At 35.2% G+C, this 24891-nt stretch overlaps 1 protein-coding gene across 2 annotated transcripts in view; it reads right to left on the bottom strand.

Moving 5' to 3' along the window:
* The window catches only part of Dnajc13 (DnaJ heat shock protein family (Hsp40) member C13), a 147936-nt gene that overhangs the window by 11780 nt on the left and 111265 nt on the right, over window positions 1-24891 (bottom strand). For both annotated transcript variants that reach the window (XR_015440811.1, XM_087186154.1), the window contains exons 38-53: window positions 24325-24399; window positions 23165-23284; window positions 21835-22014; window positions 21048-21215; window positions 18388-18501; window positions 16718-16834; window positions 15421-15598; window positions 12954-13045; window positions 11470-11569; window positions 9707-9781; window positions 9033-9145; window positions 3431-3600; window positions 3218-3260; window positions 2743-2916; window positions 1503-1682; window positions 1083-1223 (exon numbers count right to left, since the gene is read on the bottom strand). Coding sequence is in view for 1 of the 2 variants with exons in the window: in XM_087186154.1 (XP_087042280.1) it covers window positions 1083-1223; window positions 1503-1682; window positions 2743-2916; window positions 3218-3260; window positions 3431-3600; window positions 9033-9145; window positions 9707-9781; window positions 11470-11569; window positions 12954-13045; window positions 15421-15598; window positions 16718-16834; window positions 18388-18501; window positions 21048-21215; window positions 21835-22014; window positions 23165-23284; window positions 24325-24399 (2040 nt within the window). In the remaining variant the exon portion in view is untranslated. The remainder of the gene's footprint in view (window positions 1-1082; window positions 1224-1502; window positions 1683-2742; window positions 2917-3217; window positions 3261-3430; window positions 3601-9032; window positions 9146-9706; window positions 9782-11469; window positions 11570-12953; window positions 13046-15420; window positions 15599-16717; window positions 16835-18387; window positions 18502-21047; window positions 21216-21834; window positions 22015-23164; window positions 23285-24324; window positions 24400-24891) is intronic.

Here is a 24891-nt window from a genome sequence, read left to right as displayed (position 1 = left end):
GAGAAATCATAAAAGAGTTTTTAAGACAGGGTGACCAAAGTTAATACTTTAAAATATACATAAATACACACATGCATATATACATATATTTACACACATATGTATATACATATACATGTATTTACATACATATGTATATATATACATGTATATACATGTAGAATACGAAGTGAAATTATGATACAAGTATACAATGTGGAATGATTAAATCAACCTAAGTAGCGTATCTATTGCTTTTAATATTTTTCATTATGAGAGCATTTAAAATACCTAAAATTTACTCTTAGCAGTTTTGAAATATACATTATTATTAACTATAATCACAATGCTGTGCAAAAAAAAAAAAAAATCTCAATTAAGCCATTACTCCTAGCCAGGCATGGTGGCACAAGCATGTAATTCCAGTAGTCTGCAAGGCTGAATTAGGAGGATCACAAGTTCAGGCCTAGCCTGGGGAATTTAATGAGACTCTTAAAATAAGTTACTTTTCTAAACTGAAACTTTTACCTTTGATCAATACCTTCCCATTCTTTCCACATCACTCTGGTAACCACCATTCTTCTCTCTGCTTCCATAACGCTGACTGCTTTAGATTTCATTTACAATTGACATTATGTAGTATTTGTTCTTAGAGTTTACTTTAGATCACTTTTGCAAGTTTTAAAATTTATATTTCTCATTCTTTCAATATCTGTCTATACCAACACTCACAAAATCCGATTTTCATTTGGGGAACAGTTCCTTTGAAAAGGACAATAAAGATCGTGGAATGCTCTAAAACATGACTTAAGAAACAAAGGGATGAATAAATAATGACTTTTTCCAAAGATGACAAAGCAAACTTTGCAAAGCAACCCCAAAATGGCCAAAAACCTAAACATCACAAAAATACTTCCACACTGGTAAAACTTTGGCAACCGGTCCTACTTTTTTTTCCTCTGTGTACATATACAACCATGTGCATATGTAAAATGCAAAATGAGACATGAACAAACTCGTAAGTTATCTCTCACTGAACTTCAGTTCTTATGCCTGGTATGTTCGTTTTTCAAAAATGGTAATGAACCTAGAAATTCACTTACTTGTGCAACTAATTCACTCTGTTCCTTCTGAAACATTCGATTAATTGCTTCACAGGCTAGACCAACAGTATCTGCTCGCTTTTTCATACCATTCATCAGTGGGCCAATAGTTTCTAAAGATGCCATGGCTCGAACACACAGCTAAGTGCACAAATCAGAAAGGTTATTTGTAGTAGTAATATTGTACATAGATAGTATATACCATAACAACAGAATTTTAGAAAATCTACTTCCAAGTTTAATAATGAACTAAGTCAAATTCTCCTATTAATTATTAATTCTTAAAACAGTTAAAATTATATAAAGTATCACGTGGCTCATATGTGAAAAGGCACATGGTAGAAAGGGATTTATACTATAACGTGTGTGAGTTCAGAACAGGGAGCATAAATGCTTGAGCTACAAGATTCTGAACAGTACCTCATTTTCAGACAGGGCATGGATAACCCGAATGGCACTCTTAGGAATGGCATTGTTTCTGTGATTCATTGCCTGGATGATTTTGGGAAGATGGCCCAATGGTGGGACTTGATCTGCCAGCTGAGGCTGCGCATTGAACAGACACACTGTTGCCATTGTCAACGTTTCCAGAGTTTCCCCCTAGAAAATACAGAACAAAGCAACCAAAACAAACTATAAAATACTGAAGTCCTCAATATCTTTGGAAATAATGTGTTAGGAGTTCAAAATGTCTAAGTGATGATCCATGCAAACTGATTCATAAATCCTAAATGAAAAATAAACTCATTTTCTTTGATAATAGGTACAAATGCAAAGGGCTTAAAAATGTGCTACCTTAACCTAAACTTCTTTTCACTAGGCCATATATATCTCATTTCTACTGCAGGAGTAAGACATCATTTCCCAAAAGATATTACTAGAAATGTTTATAAACAATGTGATGGATATAACAGTGCCAGAAAACAGTAATAATACAGGAGAATGCTGAAAAAGTGAAATATTTTCCAGTTCTATTAAAAACCCTACTGCAGGTTAAGTATCCCCTAGCTGAAATGCTTATTATGATCAGAAGGGTTTCAAAGGTTGGAGAGTTTTTGTTTGTTTTTTTGGTTTTAGAACACCAGGATAAACTTTGTCAGCTAAATATCACTAACCAAAAATCCAAAATCTAAAATACTCTGAAATTTGAAACTTGACACTGACATGACATTCAAAAAATTTCTGATTTTAGAGCATTTTCAATTTTCAGATTAAGGATGTTCCACCTGTATTTAACATGTCTGGCTGCCATAAAGCACTTTCTATTGTGGATACTGGACTGCAAAGACCCACAGCTTTTACTCTTACATGCACACATATATATTCCTAACCAAATACTTCTTAAATGAACATGGAGATTAGGATGCACCCAAAAGGAAAGGTGACATAGGAATAAATTGTTATGTACTCTCCCTTTCTAGGTTTCAGCTTTTAAGGACTTTCTTTCCTTCTCTCTCTCTTTTTTTTCCCCAGAGTGGGGGTTGGGGGGGCAGGCTAAGGATTGAACCCAGGACCTCCACTGTGCTAAGCGATGCATCCTCCTACACTAGTCCTGAGGATTTTCATTTTCCAAGCAAATTATGAAGTTTTAAGAGAATGTGATTGTGTTCAGTATGTTTGGCAAACTCTTTGAAATGTTTTGTTGAAGACTGAAGCTTACATGAGGACTGTTCTTCTCAAGGAGTTCAGTTAATTTTTCCAGTAGTTCAATAAGAAATTCTCTAGGCTTTCTTAGAACCCAAGCTGGTTGTGCAATAAAGATCCTCAAGAAAACTCCTCCAACAGCCAGTTCACCCTCTGCTTCTCCAAACACCACCGCAAAATCCTCAGGCAACTTTAAACAGAGAATCATGTAAGTCACTTAAAGTTATTATTTGCACATGGAGCAAGTCCTACCAAAACTATAACAGTATCCATAGATAACCACTGATAAAATTATAATTATGTTTTATGTCTCTTAATAAAGCTCAACAGATTTTTATGAATTACATAAAAAATGAGTGGTCCTACTTTTATGTTTGAAGTTTTATTTCCCAGAGGAACATGCAACTTTCTTAATGACAAAACGATTATAGGCTGACATTAAACTGGCTCAGGAGGAATTAAAAAACAAAAAACAAAAAACTGTATTTTACCTTCCAGTTTATATCAGGGTTGTCCTGCTGGCTTCTAAAGTGCCTGGGGAAAGGAGGTTGGGTGGGGTGGGGAGAATATTAAACTTTAGTCACAAAACACTTTCATTAACCTTTAGAATAAGTCTTACAGAGGGATAAGCAGAGTGGGAAAAGTTTGCCCTCCCCAGTGATTTTATCTAAAGGCCTGAAGTTATTATCTTTTTCTTTACTTACTCTAGCATCATTTCTCTCACTGTTGTAGACACTTTATCTCTGGAACTATCATTCCAAATTAACTCAGGATTTTCATGTGTTCCTTCAAAAATATGTACAGCAGCTTCAGGATTGTCTCTCATAGCATCCATGAAAACGCTAGGCAGAAATTTCATTAATGTAATTCGAACCTACAGGAGGAGATTTGAGAAAGAAAACAAGATCTATTGGAAACATCTCAATATTTGGTGTGCTTTTCACAATTTTCTAAGATAGATTATTATTAGTACAATTTGTGTTGTGGCTGACGTGGGAAATTATTACAGTACTTACAAGCTCTGGAATGGGAGAAAAGGTTCATCCAATGGAACTTTTAACAAGATTTGTTATGACCTGGCCCTACTGATCTAACAAGCTTCCCTTCCATTCCTTGACTCATTTTTAAGAAATATTAAGAAATTCAAAAAAAAAAAAAAAAAAGAAGAAATTCAGAAGCTCTGGTGTGTAAAGTTCCTAGAGCACCCCCTGCTGGGCCTTGCATGTGCTGCTGCTACTTTCTAGAAGGCCTTTAGCTGGCTTGTCCTTCCAACACTCTCACTTCCTCCCACACTCATAAACTTAAGCTCTTCTCTTGCTACCTTTGTGTCTTGCAAGTATTTTTTAGTGTATTTATTTTGCTCTACTCTGTTTTGTGTTATACTGTGCCTTTTTCCAAGATATATGAAAAGTAGCTTAAGAAAACACATCTACAGCACACACTACACACACACTGAAAATGAGTGTGAGACATAAGAACAAAAGGAAAACAAAGGGTGGGAAGGTGGGTATTTTACTTCAGGGCCTCATATAGTCCACCATGTCAAATTCTGTGCCCAAATTTTAACTTCTGGAAACCTTCCTTGAACTGGTCTGTCTTGCTCATTGTTTTATCTCCTCAGCTCTTGGCACATAGCAGGTGCTGACCTATTTGGAGATAAGTTATCCAGAGTGACTAAGGTAAGTGAGTGGCCCCAGGACTATGTTTCACAAAATGAGTTTTGTTCATTATATTGTGCTGCCATTTTGCTATACCTGGCCAATTTTACTGCATCTTTAATAGAACTACTTGTTTTAGTAGTTTTTATCAAAATCATTTTCCAGAAGATACTTGGACATTTAATTATAAGCCAACTTAATTCTTTTGCTGTTGGTAAACACTGAGAACACTGCTTAAGGCATTCTACATGAATTTTAGGACATATATATCTGATACATTTTATTGTATATTACATTCCAGTATTTTTAACTAGTAACTAATGTATTGGACAACTAATAATCAATCTTCCATTTTAAAATATTTTTAATGCTTGAAATTAAATTATCTTTATGGCAAGAAAACTAAATTTGAAGAAATAAGCTTTCTATAACCCAACCACTTGTATACTTATAAGCTGTATCTGCAAGCTGTCAGTACAGAAATCTGTTGACAAGTTTGATAAATTTCAATTGTCTTAGATTTTAGACTTATATTTATGAATATTCAGTTTTTATAAAAGCATACTTCAGTTTTACTTAACTGTCTTAACAGTCTTCTAAATTTATCTAGTCTACTATGATTGGATACTTAAAACAAAAGGCACATTAAGTTATTCAACTATCTCCATCTGTACAAATCATAAAGTCTCATCCTATTAGGTATCTTAGAATGCTTGTTTTGTCATCAAATTTAATGTACTACCCAAGTCTACTCATTTGTAAAAAGTGGTATTAAACCAAGCTTACAAAGACTTTTGAAGTATTTCAAGTGCTAAGAACTATACAAGGTGATCATTCACGAGTAAACTACTAAATACTTGTGCAAAAATTGTACATACAGCAAATTCTTTTACATAAATCTTCACAGTTATGTTTATGTCAGCCAGCTATTCTAGAACAGGGGCTGGCAAAGGAGGAAACAATCTATTCTGCCATCTATTTTACATATAAAATTTTACTGGAACACAGGTACATCCATTTGTAATATGCCATCTATGGCTGCTTTCTTATTACAAAAGAAGAGTTGAATATTTGTGATAGAGACCATTTGGCCTACCAGGGATAAATACTACATGGCCCTTTACAGAAAAAGTTTATTGATCTACCTACTATATGCTACATGCACAAAATTAGCTCAAATCAAAGACTTAAATATAAGAGCTAAAATTATAAAACTCCTAAGAGATAAGATGTATAAATCTTTGTAACCCTGCATTAAACAATGGTGAGATATACATACTGTATATATATATATATGTAATAAAAATGTAATTTATAATAAAAAAAGATGAAGGGGCTAAAGCTGTAGCTCAGTGCTAAGATTACTTGCCTAGTATGCACAGAGCTCTGGGGTCAACCTCTAGTATCAGATAGATAAGACTTTATTAAAAAAATCCAAAACTTTTATGTTTCCATGGACAACATCAAGAATATGGAGCAATAATTCATAGAATGGGAGAACTATCTGCCAATAATATATATGACAAGGAACTAGTATCCAAAACATATAAAGAACAATTACAACTCAATAATAAAAAGATAAATAATCCAACTTAAAAATTGGCAATGGATGTGAATAGATATTACAGACAGCTAAGTTAGTTATAAATTATTATAAGGCAGTTGGACAAGGCTGGGGCCTTAGCACAGAAAACAACTGAGGTACATTCACTGAAGGTTAACATTAAAAAGAGAGAAACTACTACACCCATATATTTCCCCTAGGGATGAACAGCAGTAACTGATATTTTAAATAGACACCTTAATTGGGGACTAAACCATCTCTAGTCCCTTTCTTCTGGGAAATCTATGTATGCTTGCTATGTGACTAACTTCCCCATTTTATCTCCATTTAATCAATATTACCTGGACGACTGTACTTGTAATCTTATTGGTTGATCATGGTTTTGTCCCACCTCATGCTCACCTTGTGATTTTCCATCGGATCTTATAGTTTTGTCTCATTTTCCACCTGCCTCACTTTGTGGCTTTGCCTCATGAAACACCTTTGAGAAGTGCAGTGGGTAGGCAATCCACTTTAAGGTCCCCTTTTGTCTCTCTCAGGCAGAAGCTATCTTTCCCTGAATAAATTCTTCCTACTCAACCTCCTTTGTTCCTAGAATTCATTTTTCGATTTTAGAGAACATGAACTTGTGTTCAGATACCTAGAAGGTTGGGAGTTATAGTTCCCTTACATTATTTGGTGCCCTATATCATAGGCATATCTCTAAAAAGAAGTTGTACAAATAGTCAAGAAGCACATGAAAAGATATTCAACATTATCCAGGTTATTCAATCAGGAAATGCATATCAAAATAATGAGGTTCCAGTTCACACCTATTACGATGGCTGTAATACAAAATACATATATGAACAAATGTTAGGGTAGCAGAGGAAAATGAGAACTCTTATAGACTGCTGGTAGGAATGCAAAATGGTGCAGCTACTTTGGAAAACAGCTAAACAGTATTATTGATCATGTGAGCCAGAAATTCCATTCCTAATGAAACAAAAACACATGTTCACCCAAACACTTACATACAAATATTCAGAGTAATATATATATATATTTTTTTGGTACCGGGGATCGAACTCGGGACCTTGCGCTTATGAGGCAGGCAGCGGAATCACTGAGCTAAATCCCCCGCCCTGTTCACAGTAATATTATTCAGAGGGCCAATAAATACAGACAATTTGCATATCCAAAAGCATAAACTGATAAACTGTACAGTGTTATTTGGTAATAAAAAGAATGGAATACTAATACTTGCTTTAATATGGATAAATTCTGAGAATATGAGGCTAAGTGATAGAAATGAGTCACCAAAGACCAAACATTATAGGATTCCATTTGTATGAAATGCCAGGGTAAGCAAATCTAGAGAGACAGAAAGTAAACTAGTATTGCTAGGTCCTGGGGAGGAGAGAGAATAGAGACCAGTGAAATAAGAGAAAAACCAGCGTGGGGTTATGGGGTTTCTTTTGGGGTTGAAGAAAATGTTTTAACATTCTTTATGGTTGCTAAATCTGCGACTACGAAAAGCCACTGAATTGTATGGTAGGTCATTTACATCTCAATAAAGCTGCAAAAAAGGAAAAATAAAAGTTTATAGATCTCAGCTCTAGAAGCTTTTGCTGCAAATAAGGAACATCTGATGTTCTATTTTTCTTGTACAGAAAATTTAAGATTTACCTTGGTAATATTTGTCCCTTAAGTATTTCAAAGTCCAAAAACTACTACTGAAGAGCTCAATTCTAGTATATACTTTAAAATCAAAAATGATATTTAAAACATCTAATAGTAGGCATTACAGTTAGGTGCTACCCAACTCTGGTTTTAAGAAAATTCAAAACTAACTGCCAATATTCATTATTTTGAGGATCATTCTACAGGCATTCAAATGAATTCCCTTGTCTCAACAACCTTGTGTTAGATGATTACTTATTCCTAAAGTAAAACTGTTTTAGGTTCTATGACACATTCTCAATACCTAGACTGAGAGCTCAAACAAAACACAAAACTGTTATATAAGTACCGCATGCTAACCGATTGCGCCACTGGAGCTCCACAAAACACAAAACTGAACCCAACTTGTTTTACTGATGTAAAAAATGTTTACTTGCCTTGAACTTTTTTCAAACTTAACTTTATATGTTTGCACAACATGTACAAGAGAAGCCACCTTTAGCTTTAGATAGAGGTCAGCTGCCTGTAGCTTTTTTCTTACTTAAAATACTTGTGAAGGTTCATTTGAAAGCAATCATTCACAAACACCAGACCAGGAAGGCTCCAAAATAATCATGTGGAAAGTGGGTTAAGAATACAAATTCCTAGGTCCCACCCCAAGTTTACTGAATCAGTCTCTGGAAATAGGGCTCATAGGCATTTACTTCAGGACTCTTCCCATGTCTCTGAGGTGCTGTTTGCTGGGCTGGCACAGAGAGTGCTTTGGTAAACATTACTTCTGTGAATCTGATTTAATAACAGGATTAGGGGACTGTGATTACATCTGTATGTGAATAAAATTCTACTCAAAAGTAATTGTTTTAATAGGTTCCTGATCTCCAAACTGGAGGTTTCAGATATCATGTGGTCATCTTTAAATTTGGAATTAAGGATCTCCCTCTAGAGTGGGAAGGCAGAGGTGCCATTACCTCAGGTCCCCATATGGCCTCACTTCCTGCTGGTATCATATCCTTACTGATTCAGGTGTGGAATGTAAAAGACACAGATCATCGTCTCCCTCATTAGCTACTTCCAAAAGACAATCCTCAGTGTCACAACCTAAATATGCTTTTGATAACAATCCTCTGTCATAACCTAGATATGTTTCTGATCTCTCTTTAAGGGAGATGAACAATTTATCACCACAATACACAAACACTCTTTAAGACTTCTCAATTCTGGTGCAGGCATTCTTAATTAGTTTTCTCATATGTAATATACAGCAACAACTTCACATATGTCAATCTTCCAACTTTCACATCAAATCATTTTATCTGAACCACCTCAAATGAACTCCATGAAATTAGTATCACACTTCATGAAATGAATATCAAACAGACTTCTGATGGTTAATTTCTTTCCAAGAACTTATTTTGTGCTCACCTTTGGACCTATTAGTTTATCCACTGTCATTTTGGCAAAAAGTTCCGCTGTCTGGGTTCGAACCTGAGGATGTGTTGAATTGCAGAACATATCCAATAAATAAATCAAAGCTCCTATGAAGCAAAAAGCAGAACAAAAAAACCCAACTAGTGTTTATGTTATATGCAGAGAATATGAGTTTTCTAATCAGAATTTCTTTTCAATCTTATTTCAAATCAATGCACTTAGATTTTTTTTTTTGGAAACAGGGTCTTGCAATATAGTTCAGGCTGGCCTTCAAGTTATGGTTATCCTTCTGCCTCAGCCTCCCAAGTGTTGGGATTATAGGTGTGTACTACCACATCTGGTCAGTTTTTTTGTTTTTGTACCAATGATCAAACTTGGGACCTTGCGCTTGCAAGGCAGGCGGCCAAACCACTGAGCTAAATCCCTGGCCTCTGGTCAGTTTTTTTTAAAATCTAAGGTCCAGGCTGCCCTTGACCTCCTGGCATTATGGAATCTTCCTCAGCCTCCTAAAAAGCTGAGACTATAGGAATGTATCACAACACAAGCCATCAGTTTAACTATTTTACTTGCAATACTTTCAAAGCATTCTTTCTAGTTTATCAGACTACAAAGCAGCTAAAAATAAACCTCATTATATTGAACATGACTCAATAAGAACTATACATTACCCTTTGCCATCGCTTCTTTGATTATCTTTGTACTTGATGCCAAAGCATAAAGAGTTTCCAGAACAAGCTGCCGACCTGCAGAGTAAAAAAACATTGCAAGGAATACATCTACTCATTAATTTACATTTACTGGGCATCAACTCTGGGCCAAGCTCTTACCTAGATGTTCTACACAGGGTTTCATGTTTAATCTTCACAATAACAAGCACAACAAGCACTATAATGGCTACATTATGAGTGAGGAAATGGGTGCAGTTTACCCAAACCAAGGTTTCACAGCTAGTGAGCGAGACAGCCCATACTCTTTACCACAGTATTATCCTATCTTCCCACTTCACTGTTTTACTACACACTCAACTGCCTAAAATCCAGATGATACCTATTAGGCATCTAAGATTTTTACCTGGTTATGAGTGTGGACTTAGGGAAACAAGGAAGAAGTAGCAATTTTAGGACATAACAGCATCTTTCTGGACACAGCCTGTGTACATCTCACCCAGTTGCTGCAATATCTGGACTATTGGACTTTGCATTTCTAGAGTCAAATGGGAATGACAGACAGGAGCCCAAAAGAATAAAGAACTGGCAAAGAAGAGAGAGGCTACAAAGTACTAGGCTGAGGCTAAAATAATAACGTTCCCCTGGCAAACAGTGGAAGGCTGAAAACTTAGTTTAAATTATAAATGATGGCAGAGTAGGCTGAAATATCTAGATGGTCAGCTACTTTATTTGTAAGATTAAAATATTCACTATACTATACAAATGAGATACAGATTTCTACTTTCAAAGTATGATTTCTGTAACATTTTTTACTTTACCAACTAGTTTAGTTTTGCATTGTTTGAAGTGTCACAAAGTTATTGAAACCCAATAATAAAAAAACACTAAGTTTGTAGGCATAATAAAAATAATCTACAAATGACTTCACACTCGCTATTTTAAAGTGCTATTTCAAAGACATCATTTATTCAAGAAAAAAATTATTAAATGAATTCCACTAAATTTGCTGAATATAAAGAAATGCCAAATATGTGGAAGGTACTGGGAAGATGAATGAGAATGGGGTCCTACTTTCAAGGAGGTAAACAGATATGCGGCATCCAAGAATTTAGCAAAGTTGACTGAGCAATGTATTTTAGTGGTTAGTGGTTAAGGGTAGAATTATATTGTGACTGCCTGATAAACTCAATATTTGTGTTTTTTGAAGAGCAATCTCAAGGATGGTTCTAGTGCAACAATCTACTAACTAGACAACCACACAGATTCTGTTGAACCTGCATCAGTACAGGCTGAATTTAAGAAATCAGGCTCATGTGTTTTTTTTAATCATCTTGATGGTAAGAGTTTCTATCAGTATCAAATCAGTAAAAGACAAAGTATACAAGATTAAATTATAAACTGAATACCAGGTAACTTTTTATATCTTCTAGCATCTAAGATCCATTGTGTTGTTTTAATAAATTGTAACTCTCAATTATTCATGTGTAGATTATTATACTTAAACTGAAAATTCCAGGTATTTTCCTTTTATTGTTACTTTGCTCAACCTCAAGTTTCCACTTTCATATGAGAAATGCAAGATAATTTTATTAACTTATGTAAAATATAATTAGAAAGATAATTCTTGTGTAAGAATACTGCTTTAACTATTCCAAAACAACACGCATGACATTTGTCTAAGGCTTTATATCAATTATGTGACAGCCCCCTTCCTGGACTGTTCATGCTTTACTTTCCAAAATTCCATTTGTGAATATACCTACTTGATGGCAATGAATGTAGAAGGGCCAATAAACTAGACAAAACCATTGATTCTGCAATATTGTTCACACAATCTTGATTAGATGTCACTATATTCACAACCTGAAAATTAAGCAACAGGATGTTCAAAGTTTTGGAGATAATTTTAGATCTTCATCAAGTAAAGTAATATAGACTTTTCCAAAGTGAGAAAAATGTTTGGAAGACAAAATATTTAATTTTTAGACAAAAGTGTAATTTTGAAAGACTGTCTTAGATCTTTTAAGAAGTAATACCTTAAAGCTTATAAGCAATCTTCAGTCTTGTATCAGTACATGTTCCAGAGCTATTTCCAACCACAGATGTGGGATAGGGGAGGTCAGGAAGCTAATGGTCCTTATTACTGGAATTTTCTTATGCTTTTACAGGAAGAAAGTGCCTGTGTTTAGCACCCAGCAGAACTGATTGACTCTATCTTTCCATTATAAAGAAATAAGTATGTCTGTCTTTTAATGATATGTCTCAAGTCAAGCTTTTAAAATACACATCTAAAGACCAGTGTCAGCATCTCAGAGCAATGTTTTCTAGATTTAATAATGTTCATTTTAAAAGTTAGAAGATACTTAAAGGAATTAAGCAGGGAAGCATGTTTTTGTATTAAAAAGTACATGCTTGTTAAGCCTTCTGAGCAATTTAACTATTATTCTATTTAAAATGTGCTTTATGCCACAGGTATTCTAAGAGCACATTACATAAATCCTCGTTAAGTCATTCCTGTACCCATTACTGAAGTGTTACTCTTCGTAACAAACTGTGTTACAGTGAGCAAGATCATATGAAAAATGTCCCTGAGTACTCACTCTGGGTTGCCTGGAAAATGAGCCACCTGTGAGTACGAACTCCTTACTTTTGTCAGAGGAAAAGCTGCACCCAGACGGTGTCCCATTGAGCCTCCAACTCCCCCTGGACTTTTGAGACTCATTGGGTTTGGGCAGCTGGCTTTCCTAGGCAACACTTAAAAACAGCAGCACATCAAGGTATCTGTAACTCTTACTGAAAAGGTTTCTCTTACACTATACCTTTGGGAAGGGAGGGAGAGTAACTGAAAGGTGAGAATAGTGTCAGTCCTCTGGAACACAGGCCTACAATGCACAATCAGCAGAGTGCCCTGGCCTCAATGTGTCCCCTTGTTTCACTGATCTGTAGCTTGGAAGCTTCCCCAGTAATCCTACTCCTTAATCTACACCACATGATATTGTACAATGTACCCCAAGCCCTGATGCATGACAGATAATGACCATAGAAGGAAATCACTTTGAAAGATACTAAGCAACATTTGCTTTTCCAAATTATGTTAATTCAATTTTTAAAAAGCTTCTAATCTGGCTTACCTGGCAAAATGAAAAACTATGACTGCTTCTATTCAACTTCTAATAATGATTAAGGCTCAAACTATACAGAGTAAGTAGTAAAAACCATAATATGCCTTGGTACAAAATACTTTTACCTCTAAAGCCAACTGCTGCACTTGACCAGCTCCATGGACTCGAAGAAGAGAAAATATTAACTTAAAGTGACCAATGCATTCACTTTCAGAGCCTAGGGAACAAAACGGTCATTCAAGAGATGTTCTAAATTATAGGTCTCTATAAAAATGATACATAATGTTGTTTACTGTTGTTTATGGATTTTAACATTAATTTTATAGGTACATTTTAGGTATACAATGACACTCATCACTGGAAATTTGTACCTTTACATAATCTCTCTTGGTTATTTTTTCCCCATTCCCCTGCCCTCCCTTCAACTCCTCCATCCCTCCCTATTTACAAAGACTTTGCTTCCATTTTTTCATTTTCTCATATTAATTCCATTCCCAATTATGGATTTTTGATAACCCCTTCTAAACACTTATGACATGGAGTATCCCTAGGCAGAACTAAATTTTGTTGTTATTGTTGTTGTTTTTTTTTTTTTGGTACCGGAGATTGAACTAGCAACCCAGCAGAATCACTGAGCTAAATCCCCAGCCCAGGATTTATTTTTTTGGTACCGGGGATTGAACTTGGGAACTTGCACTTTCGAGGCAGGCGGCGGAACCACTGAGCTAAATCCCCAGCCCTGCTGTTGTTTTGAGGCAGGGTCTCCCTTTGTAGTTCAGGCTGGTCCTGAATCACTAAGTAGCCCAGGCTGGCCTGGAATGGGCAGTGATCCTCCTGCCTCCTCCCAAGTGCTGGGATTACAAGCGTGCACCACCATGCCTGGCTCAAGGCAGAAATAAATCTTAACAGGCAAAAAAGTAAAATACTAGAGTTACTTAGGTTTATTTTGTTTTCATTTCCATCACTCTAGCACTCAGGCTAAAAATAAAACATTTTTCAAATAAACAATGCAAATATAGTTCAAAAATCTAAAAAGGAAGGAGGTAATTTTACTCCTTTTCTCTAGACCTTAGTGCTCCTCTCTTCAACCTAATTATATCTTGGGAGAGCTTGACATCATTTGGCTTTTAAGTAAGATTGATTTGGAACTCTGAAACTTGAAGACTACATTACAAACTGATTATTAACATACAAAGGACTCCTTGTGAAAAATACATGAAATGAAATGGTATTTCCACTCCTATCCACTTTAAGCCCTAATCCCATGCATCCATTGCCATTTTGTTAATAAAGCAAAAACATTAAACAATAAGGTCGTATTCAGTATATACTTCCTTCTGTCATACAGTATTAAAACAGTGTATTCTGTAGTCTTTTCAGGACTAAGACTGCTTCAATTTAGAATCTAAAAATATTCTACAAGTATGTTGCTCTTAAGTTCATTTTCAAGCCATTTAAATCATAAGAATTGTCATAAATCTATCAATGAAACACAGACCATATCTATAAATTACAAAGGTACATGTAATCCTAATATGTAAACTTTCTCAAGTTATCAAAATTAAATTTCAACTTTTACAAGTTCCAAATCAAAGTTCCTGTTTTGCTAGATTCATACCTGATGCACAACTAGTAACGTTCTACTATGCCAACTCCAGACAATAAAAAAACAAGTTTTGTTTGGACTTAAAACATGTATTTAGTAATATTTCAATGTACACTCTGTGAATGAGTAATTTTCCAGCATTATTATTTTACTTCAATAATTTTTGGCTATAATGAAGTCAAGATTTTAACAGTATTTTAATATACTTTTCAGAGTAAATAAATCCCTGACATACAATGTTTAGTGTCATTTAAAAAGATCAGTTTTCAAGAAATTTAAATGTCAGTTGTATTGTTTTAGGTTTTACATTCTGTATTTGTTATCACATTAAACTCATCAAAATTACAATTAGAAACTTAGAATTTTATTTCTCCATCTCTGTAGAGACACACAAGAGAGAAATATTGTTGGAAAAGTCCTCTTATAAATGTTTTAAGAGAGGGATCACTCTCTTAATTATTTCAATTTTAATTCAAACACAACAAACTTTAGGTAATTTTTCAAAAGCATGAATATAGTACCTGTATCAGTGATGACGAACCGATTAGAGCTTTAAATAACAGCCAGCCAACTGCGGCATGTGTGCCATAGGTTCACCATCACTGACCCGTATGCATAGCACTGTGTTAGGGATCAGAGAAGAGGCAAAAAATAGATAACCTAATAAATCTAATTCAAGTACTCACACTTGATATGCCAACTTATGTCATCAGTGTGAAATTTTATATCAAATTATTCTTCCTTTTCAATTGATTCAGAATCACTTTCTCTGAAAGTTATGAATTCTTTTAAAAATAGTGCCTTAACCTCTCTCCCACTCTATTATTTATAGGAGGAAAATATTATGTGGCCAGACCCCTTCAATATTACAGCAAGTATGATATAGCCAAATATAATTTTCCCAGAGTTTCCATAATATGGAGAACTGGAATTTTTAGGGCTCTTCTGTTGTAAGGGTCTTACTGATTAAGAGTATAACCACATACCTGGATTATATTTTATGACATTTCTCAGAGCCTCCAAAGCCATTTCTACTCTTGGCAAGCGGTCTCCATGTTGCTCAGATTCCACTTTCGCGGCATGTGTGATGGCCATGAATGTGTGCAGATACTGGGCCTGGGAGCCTATGAAATCCAAGAGACTTGCAGCAAATACTTTTGGAACCTAAGTCGAGCAGAGAAACATTTAAAAACAGCTATCTGCTCAAGAATAACCTATTACGAAGACTTTATAGCCAAAGAAAAAACTTCAAACTATGAAAGTGAATAAACACAATTACATTATATACACACATAAATATACTTATGCTTTAAGGGAAAAGGGACAAGAAACAAACCCAAGTGCAGTAAAAAGAGTTTCTTGGTTTTAGGAGATCTTACAAACTTCCAGGAGTACCTTAATATGACAATTCTAAGATTAGGGCACCTTTTCCCCTTACTAGTCAAAGTTAAATGTTAGCATGTGCTACACACTGGTTATGTTTTTGGAATAAAAAATTCTATGTAGAGAGTATAAATTCAAAGAACAGTTCTCAAAGGGATTTCATAAATCACCTCATTCTGTTTAATAGCTGTTTATATATATTTTTTTCTGTGATAAGTGATACACACTATGGCTTAGTAAGCTTCTTTTTTTTCCAAGAGCAAACTCTAAAATAAAGCCTCACTTTTTCCCTCTTTCCAATGCAATCAATCATCAAATCCTCTTTGCCACCAAGGAGGTTGTATCCTATATCATTCCCAAGCATTATGGGGGAAAAACCCTAAACAACAACAACAACAACAACAACAACAACAACAACAACAACAGAAAAACCTCATTTGCCTCTGGAAGAAATTAGGGATCATTACAAGATATGACCTGATGAAATTCCAGTCATTTTCTTAAGAAACAAAAAATAAAACAAAACACCCTCTTTTGCTTTCAATTTGTATTTTTTTCTGATAACTGGCCAGAGAAAGCATTCTGTCTGGTGGTCTGATATTACACATGATGTAGAATACTGAGGAAGTTCAAGTCCTGTACATGGCACAGCAGGGGAACATTATACATAAAATACAAAGAACAGCAGGCAAAAGGTAACTTCTTATTCATGAACTTCACAAAATTCAATTTTTAAACAATTAAGATCATAAACTATCCATGGTCAAACCATCACATACTTACCTGGGTTAATTTATAAAACATTTGGCAAAGAAGTATTATTTCGATGTATATAAGTACATAAACTAGTAGCTTTCAGTAGCAAACAATCAAAGGCATTAGACAAAATTAAAAACTTACCTCTAGTTGGAAAGTAGGGACTTCATTATACACCCTAACAAAAATCTCTCCCACAATTAATTCTTTGGCATGATCACTGTAGACAAATTCTGATCCATAGGTTTTGTCACAATCACCCTTTTAAAAAAATGAAAATAGACTGTTACAAGTGACTAAAAGATGCTGGGGGTGGTGATGCATGCCTATAATCCCAGCACTTAGGAGGGTAAGGCAGGAGGATCACCAGGAATTAGAGGCCAGCCTGGGCTACATAGTGAGTTCAAGGCCAGCCCACAATACAAATGTGACCCTGCCTTAACCATACCCTCACATCCAAACAAAAACAAAAACAAAAAACCTACTAAAAAAAATGTTTAAACAAGTAAATAAGACTCAATAATGTCAGGTCTGTAAACCTATCCCTGTTCAGTTTAATAGATAAGTACCTGTGGTGGGATACATGTCACAGCACACAATACATCTAGTAGTATGACTCTGAAATAGGTATACAGTTACAATATTTTACTCCAAAGATTACTAGTGTGACTCATTATAAAATTTGAAGAGATCACAGAAGTGAGCCAACAGAATGTCTTAAGCCAGGGTTTGCAGACCAACTATGGACATTTATTTCTTCTCAGTCCACTCAGCACACATTTGGCACATCTGGACTGGGTTTTTAAAATTATGCTAATGAAAGTGTTAAAAATGTCTCTGAATAAAAAACAGACAGTAGTAGTATACTGCCTGAAAAAAAAATCAAGAACTATTCCCATTTAAGGAAAAAGAGAAAGATAAGACGAACAGGAAAAAAATAATTCCCATGAAGATTTCATTGCATTCATAAGGAATTTAGGTTGTACAAAATTAACATGTAAAAGAATATAAATTGCAAAGTGCTAAAGAAAGAGATGTTACTAATTCTAGTAAAGAATAGATGTAAATATGTAAAGCTTGCTCTCCCTAGGTCTGTGATTGAAAATTGTATCTACGGACTTCTTTATGGTTAAAAAAAAATTGTGAATAATTTGGTATGTAACTGTAGTTAAAATAATAAATTTTAAATAAATAATTTTAAACTAATAATTTTTAACTAATAAATTTTAAAGCTAAAAATGTACCTGTCTTCTAACCATGAATACTTAACCACAGAGCCAACCATGTAGGTTCTGTATTATCTAGGCTTTCCTCTTAAGTATCCTATTTCTTCACCTCACCCCCATGGCCTAATAGTTTTTTCACTAGAAGGTGGAGAAATAGGAGAAATTTTTAATTTTGATATTGGAAAACAAACTTTGATTTACTGGAGGTTCAAGTGAACAATTAAAATAAGAGTTCTTGGCAGAAAAATTAATTAAAATAGAAGATACTTATATGTAAGTAGTAGCAACCAAAAAATCCTAATATATAATTTTGTATCACAGAATGCTATTGTATGAGATGGGAGTTGAGGGACAGGAATGTAAAATGAATTAAGATGTATTATGTAATGTACTAACTCCTTATGATTAAGGTAATCGTTATGTATTGCAAACATATACCAACAAAAAAAAATTTCAAAAACAGCACACTGTTCTTAAATGGGCCAACGGGAGGCAAAAAGCTATGGTCATCAAATTCACAAATAATGAATTTATGTTTCATAAGGACTGTTACATTTCCAGAGTCTATCTTATAAAACAATTATATACTTTTTTAATCATGTTTTCTTGTTGTGACTCAAGAAATTCAAGTAGTTCTGCTCTCGTAGAATTGTTCCATATCAAGTAGGGGTTCTCTGTGTTGCTGTTAAGCATCTTCAAAATCTAGGAAACAGAAGAGTACTATATTGTAACATTAAAAAAATGACTGAAGTTAGCATTTATTTCAAATATTTACTATATGCCAAGTACTGTAACAGGTACCTTAAGTATAACGGATTTCAGTAAGTATCACAATAATTCTAACAAGTTTGTTGACACTATCCATTTCATTTTTGAGAAAAACCAAAGTTGTATCAAATTATATGTCACAGGACTCATAACCAGCAAGTGGTGAGACTGGATTAAAATCTGAGCCTGAGAAAAGTACGTGCAGTGAAACCTGAGGCCTAATAGACCAGGTAGATCATTAACACAGCCTCTGCAAGGCCAGCTCGGGTCTTAGGTCTGAGAGAACCCTGAAGCCCATGACCCAGTGTGGCCACCATCCACCAGATACAGCCCTCTGCACCTTCCCACACATTAGACTTTATGGTTTAGACTAAGGTACTTTTTTCTTACAGAATTTGGGATCAAGTGTTCATTAGAAGTGTTACTCTGTCAAAATATTTATTCATTTGTATGACATGGTAGAGGCCCATGGATATAGCTGACCATTTATATTTTGTAAATATTACCTAACTTTACATGACCTATATCATACTATTTCTGTATCCTCCCAAAAAAGGTAAAACTTGAGTTTGATTTCATAATTCTTAACATTTGTTCTGCCATGATAAAAATTCAGTATTTTACATTAAAGTATTTAACAAGCTCTCAGTAAATACTTGTTAAAAATTACAGCATATTTTGAATATATACATATTATATAGGTATATTTCAAATTTGAAAACAAAATCTAAATCTTTATGAAACATATCCCTATGAAGGCAAATAAAATTTATGGAGAGAAACCTGGCCCAGGTTTTTGTGGCCACAACCTGATTCAAGGCTGCACTAGGAGTTCTGAGGCATAGATGATGCTTGGCCATCCAATGCACTTCCCCCGTGTTTAGCGCTCCAGAACTTTAAAGTATAAACACAGACATCTGATTATTTCCTTAAATGTTTGAATGAAAATCTTTTTACATTTCACATTTACAGAGCTATAAATTAGGAGAAAAGAAGAAGGAGATATAGTTTCCATCTTACACAAAGCTAAATCCCTTTTCCAAAAGGTGAAAGACTAGTTAAGTAAAATGACTTAAAAAAATATGATTAGGAAAATCATACTTAGAGACCAGGTAGTTAAGCATTTTATTAAATTCATACACAGCTTGTGCTAAGATTTAATTCTGAAATGCTGTAAAAGTTTTAGGGCTGTAGAATTAAGCACCAACTTGCTGGTATTTCTGGAGAGTATCTCAGTAAAAAGTTATCACGCTAGTGGGCACAAGGTCCAGGAAAGAACAAAGCTAGACTGGCAGCTAAAACTCTTGCCTATTACTCAAGGGCAGTGAAAAACACGGCCCGCACTAATTCACAGACTCAAGCAGCCTAGCTCAAGGAATAAATAAGCTGTTTACATTCTAAAAATACTTTACATTTTCGAAACCTGAGGATTTTTCCTTACAAAAGTAATACATGATCATTAGAGAAAACAAAAGAAAAATCATCTACTATTCTGAAATTAAAGGACAACTACAGTAAACACTTAGTATAGCTCTACCAGTTCACCAAAACTGGGATATGTCCTCCTCTTTTAAAAATCTTTTAATGTGTTTATTTTACTTAAAATATTCTTACAGGGCACACAGTATCATATTTAGTGGACTGCTATAATTTATCCACTTTAATGCTATAACACTTCCCCACTCCCACTGTGCTGGGGATCAAATCCAGGCCTTGCAGATGCTAGGCAAGAGGTGTACCACTAAGCCACATCACATCCCTGCCCTCATGCTATATTTCTGACTCAATGATCTTCACAAAAGAGAACAAAGAAGTTGGAAGATATATCTATGTATATGTGCATTATGTGGTTGTGTATGTATGTGTACGTATTTACTTTCAGGATTTCAATCTTGAGTCTGAATAACTATAGATTATGAGACAGGCATGAATTTTATGGATTACACCCGTAATCTCAGCACTGTAAGAGGCTGAGGCAAGAGGACTGCAAGTTTTAGCCCAGCCTGGGCAACTTAGGGAGACCCTATCTAACAAAAAAAAAAAAAAAAAAAAAAAAAATTTTAAAAGGGGTGAGTTGGGATGTAGCTCAGCACAAATATTCTGGGTCCAATCTCTAGTACCACAAAAAAAAAGAAGAAAAACAGAACCAGACTCAGTCCTTTGACTTCTAGTACTCTGCCCATTGTAAAATATCATTCCCAGATTAGTTTCTTGTGCTGTTCTTTCATGACTCAATTTGTTAAAAATCAGAGTGGGCTCCACAGCTGAGAAACATAAGGTTAATTAACTCCTAAGAAAGCTAAATTTTAAGAGATGTTGTCATTAGCACTGACTTACAATAAACAATTTCTTGGCTGAAATAACAAGTGATATTTTTAATGTTCAGGTTTCCTAGAGCAATCAGTATTATTTTGTTTCTTTTGCAATTTAGAGGCTCCTGCACTTTTCATCAAAACTCAGCCTACTTCTGTAATACATACCTCGGTAGTACTAACCACAGCAAGTTTTCTAGCAACATAGGGTGTCAGCATGCCAGCTAAACTTTTCCTTACAGATGGATTTTCTGGGGTGACTTGATCTTCAGACAGATACCCTCCAAGGCGACTTAGAGCATGGACACTTAGTTTGGCAAGGCTGTTAGCCACTTCCTATTATAAAAAAATTAAGACATCAAAGTAGATCTGTTATCTTACATAGGTAGCCAGTAACTTTATGGAACCAAAACTATATATTTTTAAGAAGAAAGCAAAGAAAGGTACAAGAGCCCCAAACTGCTATCAGAAAGCTTATATATTTAGTCTTTACTTATAGGAAAAGCAATCAAAATCTATGTACTCATTTATTCCCAATATGACAACTCACATTATCACATTTAGAAGTAGCATGGGGAGTAGGTGACAAGTAGGTAGACTTGCCTGTTAGAGGAACATGCTAACATTATGAGCAATGAATGAGAATAGGAAAGGCAAGACAGAAAAAGTATCTATAAATATCAGGTAACTACTCAAGTGTTTGTGGAGGCTAGCCCTCATAAAGTTGACTGAACAAAAATATTAAATTATGTCTAGTATGTGCTTTTGAAAATTTCCTTGCCTTGAATAAACTTAGTTACTATCTTTTTATTTTTTTAAGTCCATGTTTGCCATCATGAAAAAATATAGTTATCCTCCATGGGTTTTGGATAGCTAAAGTTTCACTTCGCATTAAGTAGCAACAACCTCCCTGGGTTTGGGTTCAAATTTAGCACTAAAGCAATTTGCCAGTTACCTGCTGGTTTGTTTCCTCACTTTTCTGAATGCCACTTTCTTCTAGTGTGTAGTCATAATTAAAAAGATAACCAAGCAGATGCCACAAAACTCCAGCCTGAAACAGGTGTGTCTGCAGCCAGAAATCCACAGCAAAAGAACTGACACATTCTACCCCAAGGGCAGCCACCCGTGGAATACCCTGAGGGGAAAAAAAACAAAACACGAATTAATTTACAGGTTAAAAAAAGATCCCAAGAGAAACTGGTTGTGAATGTATGTCAAGCTGGCTATCTTATTTTGCAAAATATTTAACATGTCTCTTCTTACGTTTTCAATTTCAACTTAAATCTTAAAGCCTAAAATAAAGGCCACGCGTGGGGGCAAATGCCAGTAATCCCAGCCCTTGGGAGGCTGAGGCAGGAGGATAATCAACCAAGAGATTAAAGTCAGCCTAGGCTAAATAGTGAGTTCAAGGCCAGACTAAACTACACATAGTGGGACCCTTTAAAAAATAAAAAAAAGTCTAAAATAAAAAGATACCAAGTTGGTATTTTTGAGACTATTGTCCAAAGACTTGGGAGTATAGCTTTCCTACTTCCAGTATTTTTAGCTTTTAAAAATACCAATAATGCATCAATAGTAACTCACGCACTAGTGATCTTAAGTACATCCCTTTTGTGCAAGTATAAAAAGATTTAACTTCATTAGATAATGAGTTTGTATTCTTAAGGGCCGGGGATTTATCTCAGTGGTGCTGTGCCTGCTTGGCAAGCGCAAGGTCGAGTTCGATTCCTCGTACTGGGAAAAAAAGTTTGTGTTCGTACTAAACAGTTCTAAGACTACCAAGTAGATACAGATGAGGAGGTATTTCATCAGGTTCCTTATGGTCCAGTATTAGCACTTCATTCCTCTTCTAGTCAACACAACTCACCCTGCTCTGTTCCCTACACAGTCTCTCCTCCCAGTCTCATAGCTCTTCCCCCAATGGTTTGGGGGGTAATAGTATGCTCTGAGATCTTAAAGCCTTGCCCACCAAGCAGTGACTGAATGAACTCTTAAGTATAGGTTTTACCTGGACTTTTATTAGCTTTACTTAGTCTAGCTTTCTCTATTTTCTCTCTGCCTCTCTTCTTTAGAAATTAGGTGAGAACAACTTCCTTTATATATGTTGCTCTAGTCTTACTTTTTGTGGGTCAGCCTAGGAACAAAGCCTTCATCTGCAGCAGATTCTGTGAAAAATGCTTTGAGATTCAAGCAGTTTACTTACAAATAATTTTAGGAAAACAATCTGGCTACTTGACAAGGAAACCATTGCTAAATGCATCCAGAAATAGGACCATCAACTCCACCTTGCCAAAGTACAGCACCCGACAGAGATCCTTGATGATGCCAGGCATTTCTGTGATCTTCTCTCGGCACTCTTCAAACTGAGCTGCCACACTATAGCATTTACTTATGTGACCACACACCTGCAGACAACACAATGGGGGGGGGTGCGGTTCACACATGCATTCTTTACGTAAAACACAGGAGAAACCAAATCAGTAGAAATCTGTGAATCATGAAAATGGCATATATAATGCTCCACAATTAAACAGATATTATGTTACTAGTTTTTCATAGTAAGATTTCTCACAGACTGGCAAAACATGGGGACTATAGCCCATGGCACTATGCAAGCATGACCTACTTTTTGTATCAACAGTAACCTAAGAATGTTTTTTTAAAAAAAATTTTTAAAGAGATGTAACATGAAACAAAAGAATATATAAAAGACTATATAAAACCTGGCCACCTCAAATATTTAATCTCTGGGTCTCTATTTAAAAAGTTTGCCGGGCTCTAGATTAAGGTATTTGTCTCTAGCTTTTTCACATGGCAGAATATCACAATTCTATTTATATAAAGTACTTCAAAACAGGATGACACTCAAAGCCAGTATTTCTGAGTACAAAAAAATTAAAAATACAGTATAACTTTTATATCCTAAATCTTGCTAGCATCAGGACTACATAAAAAGACATGCTCTCTAATCTTAATACATTCATGATGAATTTTCTATCAAAGAATTCAACTATTATAACCTTAAAAAGCTGTCAATAAAAATACAAATATGGGAAGGAGGTAGTGAAGAAAATTACAGAGGTGGGTGGAAGACATGTGAAACAGGAGTGACAGAATGACAAATGTCTGAAGCGGTTATGGAGACATCAGGGTCCAGTATACTGTATTGCTCTCTAGCATAACAAAGAAAACAGTGAAGCTAACACTTCATAAGTGATTCCTAAAGTGTGATACACACATTGGCATTACCAGCACCACCTAGAGGCTTGTTAGAATAGCAGATTCACAGACTCAGGGCCAGAACTACTAAGTTAAAAACTCAGTAGGGCAGAGACAGAAGCTGTTAATCCATGGTTTAATGAGCTCTCCAGCTGCTTCTCATGTATGTGAAAGACTGAGCCATGGTCTAGTGTAGCTGTCTGGGAACCGTACATTTTAGCCTCACCTGTACTGACATATCACTTGGTTTACTAGAGCGATTCAAGACGGCCACACAGCGACTAAATGCCTCCTGTAACACCTGCAGGGAAAGAAGTTAGCCATGAGCTTTCCATTTTGAAACAGAAGCCTGAAAGCCCTTTTCTGGCAGGAATAAACAACCTTTTTAAAAACTGTTATTTATTTATTTTTTTGGAAAGCACTTTTTCTTTTTTGGTACTGGGGATCGAACTTGGGTCCTTGCACTTGTGAGGCAGGTGGCGGAACCACTGAGCTAAATTCCCGGCCCTATTTATTTACTTTTTGATTAGTACATGTTTGTAGTACATTTGTCATGGGGGAATTGATACATGTACATAACACAGCTTAATTCTTTTAAATACCTTTTAATATAAGATATTTGGTACCTAAACTTTGGCTCAATTAATACTTATTAAATAAACAAAAGCCTCCTAAAAGTTCCTTTAAAAAAAAAAACAAAAACCTTCCCAAAATCTACCTTGCAAGCAACGTAACGTTTCCAATTTTGAACCCAATATTCTCTAATTCGTGTTATAAAATAAAGCCTCATTTC

Source organism: Heterocephalus glaber, unplaced genomic scaffold (genome assembly GCF_053883595.1).
Source record: "Heterocephalus glaber isolate CG9 unplaced genomic scaffold, H.glaber_assembly_v1.0 deba00001504, whole genome shotgun sequence".
NCBI classification, from domain to species: Eukaryota; Metazoa; Chordata; class Mammalia; order Rodentia; family Bathyergidae; genus Heterocephalus; species Heterocephalus glaber.
This window is presented reverse-complemented; position numbering and strand designations above follow the sequence as displayed.